This window comes from Manis javanica, chromosome 12, assembly GCF_040802235.1.
Source record: "Manis javanica isolate MJ-LG chromosome 12, MJ_LKY, whole genome shotgun sequence".
In the NCBI taxonomy this organism is placed as follows: Eukaryota; Metazoa; Chordata; class Mammalia; order Pholidota; family Manidae; genus Manis; species Manis javanica.
This window is the reverse complement of record NC_133167.1, coordinates 39,508,337-39,518,707: the sequence shown is the minus strand read 5'-3', so window position 1 is coordinate 39,518,707 and position 10,371 is coordinate 39,508,337. Positions and strand designations below refer to the sequence as shown.

At 38.9% G+C, this 10,371-nt stretch overlaps 1 protein-coding gene across 1 annotated transcript in view; it reads left to right on the top strand.

Annotated features, from left to right (window-relative positions):
• The first annotated feature begins 3,741 nt into the window (after positions 1-3,741).
• Positions 3,742-10,371, top strand: part of LOC140845002 (general transcription factor 3C polypeptide 3-like) — a 31,755-nt gene continuing 25,125 nt past the window's right edge. The window contains exons 1-4 of the mRNA XM_073218422.1: positions 3,742-3,944; positions 4,865-4,976; positions 8,303-8,490; positions 9,243-9,366. Coding sequence (XP_073074523.1) covers positions 3,843-3,944; positions 4,865-4,976; positions 8,303-8,490; positions 9,243-9,366 — 526 coding nt within the window. The 5' untranslated portion in view covers positions 3,742-3,842. The remainder of the gene's footprint in view (positions 3,945-4,864; positions 4,977-8,302; positions 8,491-9,242; positions 9,367-10,371) is intronic.

Genomic DNA, 10,371 nt, shown 5'->3' with positions numbered 1-10,371 from the left:
CAGATTTCTGTGGCTGGTTTAATATGTTCTATTGTAACTAGTTGATATATGTCTGTTTTTCCTGGAGGGATGTGTGAGGTATTTATGAGCAGAGATCATACCTAAGCCATTTATATTTCTTCAGCACCTAGCATAATGTCTAGCATGTAGCATGTGTTCAACAAATAGTTGTTGAATTGAAAGTAAACATGTGCTATTCTGCTATTGTTTACACAGAAATGGAAGCTACTCCTAGTTCACGTCAAGATTGTGTTTTTTACCATTTAAGAGATGAAAGTAATCATTGAGGAGCTATTCTTCATAAAAATATAAACTATTCAGATAAATGGTAGAGGGGTAGGGAGCATTTCACCCCTGTCCAATTCCACTCAAGTACTAACCAGTCCTTGGTTTTCCCTTTGCTTTTTGCCCCCTTGCTCTGGGTGTCAAGACATCCGCAAAGGGAATACTTATCAGTTTCAGAGCCTTTAACAAGGATGGGAATCCACAGAGGACTTTCAGCTATGAGCTTGCAAGGCCTCAGGGCAGAGGCATGCATCCTTCTGCTGGAGAATTCCTCACAATTGGCAGCTGGCTGTTGCAATGACAACACTCCATACGGACTAGAGTTTATTCCTCGTGATGCAGTTGGCAGTTGGGGAACGACAAGTCTTCATTATATGTGACCATTTAGCACATCTGGTGTCCAGACACTATATGTTAGTCGTTTCCACACCCTGCCCAATTATTTGAACCTCCCTACTCTAAAAGCCTCCTGGGAAAGTGATTTTGCTTGGCTGAGAACAGTTGCTAGGAAAACAGCAGAAGTGTGGTGTTTCCTCCATTGAAAATAAATGTTTTACAGATGATCTAGGCTCTCAGGTGGTCTGCAGTAATTCTCTCCATGGGTCCTTGACAGCCTCTCAGCATTGACTCTGCTCCTCATTGATGCGTATCTCATCCCCAGGACATGGCCTATTGTCCCCTATCCCAGATCTAGGGTGGTCCAGAACTGTTAAGGGTGTGAGCTTCTACCCTATTTGTAGGCTACATGGTAGCCTGCTACAGTTTCATAGACCCTGACAGGCAAGAGACTCCTGGGTCTGAGGTAATGGACATTATTTTCACGGCATGGCAGGCAGCATAAGGTTGGCATTCACACTGGATCTCGTCCTCCTACAAGTATTGTGGGGTCCCTGTGGAGGTGAGTCCAGGTATATGCTGGGCATAAGTAGGCTTGTGCCACAGCTGATGAGCCCAAACTTAGGAAATTCTCCATGTTAAAGGGAACTACTAACAAACATGCCCAACCGTTGCATCAGAGGGAAACATTATTTATATTTTACTGGTTAGAAAACAGATCTGTCCTCCACCCCAGAGGGAGATAATATCTTAGTCTTTCAAGGCTCTTCTACAGACCTCCTTGAAAAGATAACCCAGAAAGAAAGCTGTCACAAACTTCGGCAGAAAAGTGATTAAACTACGGGAAAATTATCTCCTGAATAGGGTCACACCCCATCCTTGCTCATCCCCTTGATGAAGAGAAAGGATGAGGTCATCTCCTCCCTGTGTATTCTTAATTCTATTGTCATGGTGGAAATTCAATGTTCTGCTTTCTTTAGACATTCCATTTTGAGTCTCAAAAACCAGTCTGAAAGTTGTAAAAGTTTCCTTTTGCTATTTTCATTACTGCTATAACAATTCCACTTTCTCTCAAGGTGATAAGGATGCCTCTGACTCGCCAGGGGAAAAAAATCACATTCAAGGAAGTGGAGAAAAGAAAAACAGAAAGATTACAATTTCAGGGTATGTTGCTACATTCTGACCTTAAGAGAACTTTCATGTCATCAAGGTGTTCTATAGCTGTTGTTAAAAAACAAAATTCAACTGCATAAATTTCAAAGACCTTATTGGCTTTATTCAACAGTTCATGAACTGGGCAGCATCCCATTCAGCAGAAAGGAGCTCTGAAGAACTGTACAGAATGAAAGACTTATAGACAGAAGAGGGCAGGACAAGGAAGTTAATAGCAAAGAATCACCTTCCTTTAAGGGACAGTAGGGTTTTCTCAGTCACATTACCTCACTAGTGCTGAGAAGGCAATTCCTCATTGACTGGTTTAAGATTCCACTGTTGAGAGAGGTTGAAACTGTAATTAAGTTAGCTATTAAGTTGCACTTTGGTGATGTGGATTTAGCATACATGACTCTATTTTGAGCCTGTTGTCTCTTTTTAACGGTGGAAAAACTGTCCTTCTGCCTCTTGCTCCCTATTTCCACAACATGAATCTATACCTTCACAACTGTTATTCCCGTATTCCAGACAGCCCATCATAAAATAAGCTAGCCTAAGCCATCTGGACCTTAGGGGAGCATTCTCCTTACCAGGTGACTATCTTTCCTCCCTTTGATTCCCTTCTTTTCTCCTAGGAGAGTTAGGACTAGAGACTCTTACCTTCCTCTTAGATGCAGTTTCCTAATTGACTGGAAAAATTCAGGAGAGAATTTCCCTGTGACTTCTGTAGAGTACCTGAATCCAACCTAGACTGCTAGATAGCCTTATTTTATACCCAAGTAGTGCCCAGAGGATCCTTCATTATGAGAAAGGGGATGACTTCCTGTTGTGAGATATTTTTCTCTCACCTGGAAATCTTGCTCATGCAGGTCCTGGCTCCTCATTCTGCCATCCTACTGTTGTTTATCCTCAGCTAGATTGTGATAAAGAGGCAACAAAGGCCGGGGTGATAGGCTCCCTGTAACTTATCTCTAACTTTAGCATCATATTGAGCTGCATTCCCCATGCCTCAATTCCCTTGCCCATTCCCAAGGCGCTTTGAATTCCATCCAATTTAATACATAAATTTGTATTGGGCACAGATTAGTAGGCTACTGAGGAGAGTTCACAAAGATAAATAGGTAAAAAAACCCACAGTAGTGTGGAGGAGGTGAAATAGTTCCAGGAGGGGAGGCAGTATATTATATTAATTTCAAGCATGGGATTTGGAGTCAGATAGGCCAGCATTCCAAACCTGCCTCTGCCACTTATTAGATACAGGACTTTGGCATTAGGAATAATATCATCCATTTTTAAGGATTATTTTGAGATATGTACATAATCTGCATATGATAGTACATGCTCTACAGTAAATGGGCAACAATGTATGGTAATCATATCAAGCATTTGATTCTTTCTAAAAGATAGTTAAGAAAAGAAGAACACTTGGGTGGGAGTTAGAGGTGGAACATAAAGTCCAGAGAACCTTTTTTACAGACTGAGAAGGAGCCTGAAGTCAGGGAGAGTTTGAGGATTTGTGGGTAACAGGAAAACTGATGAGGCCATTGATTGGAAGAGATTAGAGTTGGAGAATAAATTAGGGGAGGGCTTTAGCATTTTGTGGCAGGGGAGAACTGGAAAGTAGAACATTTACATGGCAGTGCAAATGGTCAAATTCAGAATATAATCTCTAAAACAAAAATCAAATCAACTTAAAGAATAAACATTCAGAAAAAGAAATGGATTGGAGAATTGAGGGAAATAATTGAGGTAAGGACAATTTCTTGAAATCACATTTTTCCCCCAACTCCCTAATAGTTTTAAACAGGCGGTCTGAGCCTGGGCAGTAGGCTCTCACCAGGCCCGCGGAGGCCCCGCCCACAGCGGCGAGCCCCTTGGAAGGAGGCAGGGCCAGACGCTCCGGCGGAACCCTGGCGCTGCAGCTGGGGCGCAGTACGGGCCGGTTTCCCGTGAGAACACCGGATCCCTGCTCTCGGCGCCCCAGCACCGGAAAGCGACTGGGAGGCGCCGCACTTCGTGCATCTCCTGCGCTGACCGTTGCTGGGGCTACTTGTCAGGACTCCGCAGACATGTCGGGGTTCAGCCCGGAGCTCATCGACTACCTGGAAGGAAAGATCTCCTTTGAGGAGTTCGAAAGGCGGAGAGAAGAGAGAAAAACGCGCGAGAAGAAAGTGAGGAGATGCTAGGCCCGGAAGCACCTCGCTGTCTTGCCGTAATACAGTTAGATATGGGGGACCCGGAGGACCCCATTCTCCGTGATGGGACAGCCGGGAACTTCCAGTAGCTTCTAACCCCCTTCTTACCGAAACCTCGGTTCTCACCTCATGCCTGTGCTCAGCTCCTTTTAAAAACGTTTCCCCCACTAAAAAACTGTCTCAGTAGTAACCTCCCTTTTTCTTTTCCGAAATAGTAAATTTTTACTTGAGGGTAGCCTAACGCTGGCACGTTAAATAGGGGAGTGGGGAGTGGAGTTTGGAGAGTTTGTGGTTCGAGCCCTAGTTTGCAACCAAGTCTTTTTGTGACTTTGGGTGGACACTTCCCCTCTCTTCCTTAAGACCTCAGTGTCTCAATTTCTAAACTGAAGGATTTGAGCCCCCGTTTTTGAGGAGTCTCCCAGTGGTGTGATGGAATTTTGGGCAGAAAAGTTAATTTTCCTGAGAACAAATCTTCACTCACGTGTTTTTTTCATACTTACTTTGAACTATCTGAGCTTTCCATGTGTTCTCACAAATTTAAAATGCGAGGGAAGATAGAAGTAATTGCACCCTTGAAATTAGCTGGTGGATTCTTTCCTAATTCATGAGACTAATGGTGCCCCACTCTTGCTTTTAAAAAGCTAGGAGACAACATTTAGGTAAATGAAATCATTAAGAGTTTTATTATTTTTTACCAATAACTGATTCAGATAATCGTGAGGAATGAGACCTAAATACTCTGCAATGATTTGACAATATTCAAATTTAGATTCCACATACTCTGTGTTCAGAGCTCAAGTTTTATAGAAATAGAAAAAGGCAAACGCTCTATTCTTAACTGGGGAGAGCTAAATCTGCATTAGTTTTTGAAATCATTAATTAATTTTCAATCACAGAGTCTTCAGGAAAAAGGAAAGTTATCAGCTGATGAAAGTCCATATGACTCTGAATTTCCATCCTCATCGCGAAAAGATTCTACGAAATCCCAGGACAAAGATGTCAGTGAAGGTATGTTAAGATCATTTGCTGCCTGTGTGAAATACCTAATAATTTAGTAAAAATATTTTTCATTGCAACGATACTCTGTTGTTGATAACCTGGTTTAGTAGGAGCATAATGCTTGGTGTGTAGTAGGTGCTCAGTAAATATTTGTTGAATTATTGAATATGGTAATGATTAGTTTTATGGCTTATATTTGTGGAAAAGTATTTCAAATTGACATGAGTATTTGGGAGCTTTTTTAGAGTCATTATTTTTTTAATCGGCCCCATCGGTTACTAATTACTTCCAGATTATACTCCCAAAACATGTAATGGATTATAGTTCTCTGCAGAGTGGCTTCCAAACCACTGCTTTAGTTATAGAAGGTAAGATAGAAATCTCAGAATACAAGGCCAGTTGGCTGCCCAGATGAGACCTCCCACACAGCATGGTATGCTACTGCATTCTAGGATTCAGTCCTCATTCTGTATGTCCAGAAAATTAAATTTGGTTAGTGCACCAGACTAATTAAACTCATCAGAGCCTAAATGATGAAATAGCATGCATATTTATTAATTTCTAGTGATAAATAAAACTCTAATGATCAGAGTATGATAATACTTTATGGTGTCCATTTACCCATGTCAAGTTACCTGTGATGCTGAACTATCAGTTAGAGTGTAGCTTTGTTTATAGGGTCTGATTGAAAACTAAAGTTCCTAGTTCTAAGGGGTAGAAGTAAAAACTGGTTCTTTTCCCCCTAAACACGTAAACTTCTATACGGAGAACACACACGAATTGGGAACAGAAAACAAGTTTTATTTCTGCCTCCTTGGACCAAGTGAGTAAGAAAGGGCAAAGAAGAGAGAAAAATGGGTGTTGAAATTTCTAATATTGCCAGGCAGGTGATGTGGAAAAGGAGGGTGAAGTTGTTAACAACCTATGGGTCCTTCCTTATCTATTCAGGAGTAGCTATTACATCATCAGGTCTTTGAGGTGCAACTGTGGTAGCAGATACCCTTGGATACCTGCCAGTCGTTTTGCCTAAATTTGTCCCTGAGAGGTGGCCACCAGGCCCTTCCTATAAAAAGGGGTTGATGGAATCCAATTCCAGCTCATCATAAGTTGTCAGGCACACAAGGGCTGGATGACCTCAGCTCAAGTAATCCTGTCAGTCCTTTAAAGACATAAAGCTCCCAATTTCCTAGAAAGAAATTGTCCCAGAATTCTACCAAGACCCTTGGTTAGCATGAACATATTTCAGAGCAGAAAAAGGGGTCAGTTTTGAATAGGCTTTGGCCAAGTCTGCTAATTGGAATATATGGCTATTGTACTTGTTGTCTTTTTCCTCTTATACATTGCTGACTATCACTGTGAAATTCTTGCACTTTTCCTACATACCGTGCAAATAGGGCCCTCTTTTCATTTTCCTTTCATTATTGATGATATGAAAACTACAGTTTTTTTTATATAGACCTTGTATCCAGGAACCTAGCTAAATTCATGTATTCTGACAGTTTGTAGATTATTTTGGATCATCTACATACTTAATCATGTCATCTGTGGATAATGAGTTTTATTTCTTCCTTTCCACCTTTATACCTTTTATTTCTCTTATTACATCAGCTAAGGCCTCTAGTAAAGTGTTGAAAGTAGTGGTGATAGTAGGCACCCTTGTCTCATTCCCATTAACTTTGAATAATTTACCATTAACTGTGGAAAACTTTTTGAAGATACTCTTTATTAAATCAAAGATATTCCCCTCCATTTCTAGTTGACATAGTTTTTATTAGGAATGGGTGTTACATTTCATCAAATGCTTCTGTGTCTAACAAGACGACCATGTGACTTTTCTCTTTTTTTCTGTTACTGTAATTTTATTCATTGGTAGGATTTTATTTTATACGTTTCACATTTATTTGAATATGGATGCTCAGAATTCTTGAAGATGATTGTTATGACTTCATAATAATAATAATAATTTGTTGCTTAGAGCATGTGGAGGTTTTTTTTAAAAATGTTTTCTTCCTTAAACATATTGACTATCTCATTTATCCAGTATCTTTGGGGTGCTTGAGGCATTTCACATAAGTGAATAAGCTTAAGGATTTTTGAACACAAATATGTCTGTGTGTGTGTATATGTATGTATTTTAATTTTTAATAATTAATATATGTTTTATATTTTGTTGGAACTTTTCTAAAATGTTACATGTTTCTGCTTTAACAGAAAATTAGCTTCTAAATTTAACCTCTTCTTGATTATCTAACATCATGATTATGAAGTCAAAAAAATCATTCTACATAGTGATATCCTCAGATACAAATGAAATAGGTCATGTTATTTTGTCCTGAAATAATAGTATTTTAATATTAGTAATAACAATTAGTAGTTTCTTACTATATGCTGAGCATTATTCTAAGTGCGTGTATGTAAAAACAGCTCATCCTCAGAGTAGCCCTATAAGGCAGACATTATTATTAACCTCTTTTTTCAAATGAAGAAACTGACGTACAGAGAGCTTTACCCAATTTTCCCAAGATGACTTAGCTAATGATAGATGGATATGAAATTTGAAACCAGACAGGTTGGCTCTAGAGGCCTCACTTTAACCACTGTGCTTATACCACCTGGTTCTGTACCACACACTTAATTCTTAGGTCTATGTGTGTCTTGCCAATGGGTTTCAGACCCGGACAAGTTCACTATGGATTCAGTGTGACCCGAGAAATAACAGTAGAATGTTCTTGGGGTGAAAGGGTTATACCTAACTTTATTTCTACGGTGGCAGGTCAATCACTAGAATCCTGTCCATTCAGAGAGAGTCTGCATGCAGCAAGCTCAGTCTCTGTCCCTGGGCCTTCCTGCCCTACAGTCGTCTCTGTCTCTGTCCTTGGAGCTGCCTGCACTGCAGTCTCGCTCTGCTCTCTTGCACGCTTGCAGCAGTGCCACCGTGTGGAGCCAATAACAATGTATTGCCCACACATGTGTAGTGAGCTAGACAACCAGGGCCAGGTGAGAATCCTGGCCACAGGAACCTTCACTTTATTCACAATGTCTTACATTTCTTTAATTTTTTTCATCCCTGCTTTTAATTTACTACGTGTGCTTCTGACTTCTCACTTAATGTTGCCTATATATCTGGATGACGTGCAGAGGATGAGTCATGAAATACATGGCTTTGTAATAGTCTTCTTTGGGTTGTCTTTGGGAGTGTTCATTTGTCTGTGTTTTACTTTCAAGTTTGTTATTGCTAGGGTAGAAATTCATGTTCCAAATATGCTGTTTTTTTTTCTTTTGATTACTGGGTTTTCTAAAGCTTTTATTTGCGACCTTAATGTGTCTTTCTTCAGGAGAAACATCGGATGGAGTCAGTAAGTCAGTTCACAAAGTGTTTGCTTCCATGCTTGGAGAGAATGAAGATGATGAGGAGGACGAGGAAGAAGAGGAGGAGGAAGAAGAAGCCCCTGAGCAGCCCAGTGCAGGTGATGTGTTTGTATTGGAGATGGTTCTTAACCGTGAAACCAAGAAAATGATGAAAGTAAGTTGTTACTTATTTTGGTATTTATAAACAGAATGTAAAAATGTGGTGGAGTAATTGAGAAAGAAATCTTTAAATTATACATATATTTGGAAAGAATTCAAACTGTAAGAAAGGAAATACTGAGACAACTACTGTTACTGATTTCTTATGTTTCATTTTACAGATTTTTAAAGAATGTGAGAATGTAGTTATTGGATATATCAAAATGTACTATAGTTTGCTATTAAAAGGCCCATATTATAACAATATTTTTTAACCATACTCATGAATAGATGAATTTGAAAGGAGCGTGATCTTCAGTAGATCATAAATCTTCTGGCATATAAATCCATTTTGCAGCATCCAGGTCTACATTTATTTTTCTAATTAATAGTTTAGTAATCCCTGACCACTTTAGTTTTTACATTTTTTTACATTTTGCTATGCTTTGAACTTTCTACTGCAGGAAGATTTTTTTGTTTGCTTTTTGTTTTAATTTTCTAAGGTGTTTCTTTTTGAAGAGTATTATAGAATGATTTTCATTCTTTCCTGAGATTGAGTTTTAGACTTTTTCCTCAAATACAGACTTTAACGTTAATAAGTCAGTTAGAACTGCAGCCATTTAGTCCTTAGTTCTCAATTTGGAACTCTGAAAAGTTTTAAAGGAAAATTTCACTTCCATTCTGTATTAGGTATTTATTAACTTGATTGGAATTGAAATCTAAGACATGACTATATTTTAATCTAAATGTCATTTTTCTTCTGTACAGGAGAAGAGGCCTCGGAGTAAACTTCCCAGAGCTCTGAGAGGTCTCATGGGTGAAGCCAACATTCGCTTTGCTCGAGGAGAACGTGAAGAGGCAATATTGATGTGCATGGAAATCATAAGACAGGGTGTGTTCAGTGGGGATTACTGACAATAGCAATTTCATACTCTATTGACATAGTCTAATGACATAGTCATACTGTATTATTTGGAAAATATAGTCAGAAGTTTGGAGGGGATTGTGCCAACAGTGATTTGCCAGTTTGCATTGAATAGGGGTCATCACCAGAAAATGATATTCACATTCAGTGAAATATCATTAATGTTTATTGAACTTTTACAGGAATCTTTTTTCTTTTTATTTGTTTGTTTTTTTATGTTTCATTTTAGGGATTTTAGGTTTTTTGTAATGTTATCCTTTTTTCGATATGGCAAATACATTATGTTAAAACCACTTTAAAAGGGCTCTTTTATCCTTCCATTTTTCAGATCAGGCAGTGCTAGATTATTTTAATCTACTTTTTGGTAAAAAAGACACAATCTTTACTTGTCCTTTTCCATTAAACTACACATCCTGGGCATAGTGAAGGGTATCTTCATTAGTGACTTTTTGAGTAATCACTTGTATTTACTATTTTGCTTTCCTGATGTGTCTTGAGTCGTTCTCATACGTGAACTTTTATCTTTTCAGTACTTTGGCCTTTCCTTACATCTGGACAAGGGTCCTTTTAGAAGTCTGTACATTCCGGGATTACTCACTAGGATAATTTCAGCTAACTGCTTTTTCTTTTTTACCCCATCAAAAATAAGATTAACCAAACTTCTTCCTTCGGGATATTTTGTTTGGTTCCTCCTTTCCAGTATTATCTGTTCCTTTATTTCAGTTTATAACTGTTTATTTTTGACAATTATCTTTGATTTTAAACATTTCTGATCTTAGACTTTCATTTCAGAAGCTTTATTTCAGCAATGCAGATTAACCATCCACTTTGATATTCTGGGTTTAGGTGCTACTTAGATATCCTTTATCCATTCATCCATGACTACTCCTTGGTGTGGTTGCTCGATCAATGGAATTCAACTCCCTGATGTGGCTGATGCTCACTGGGATGAACTCGCTGACTTACTGAGCC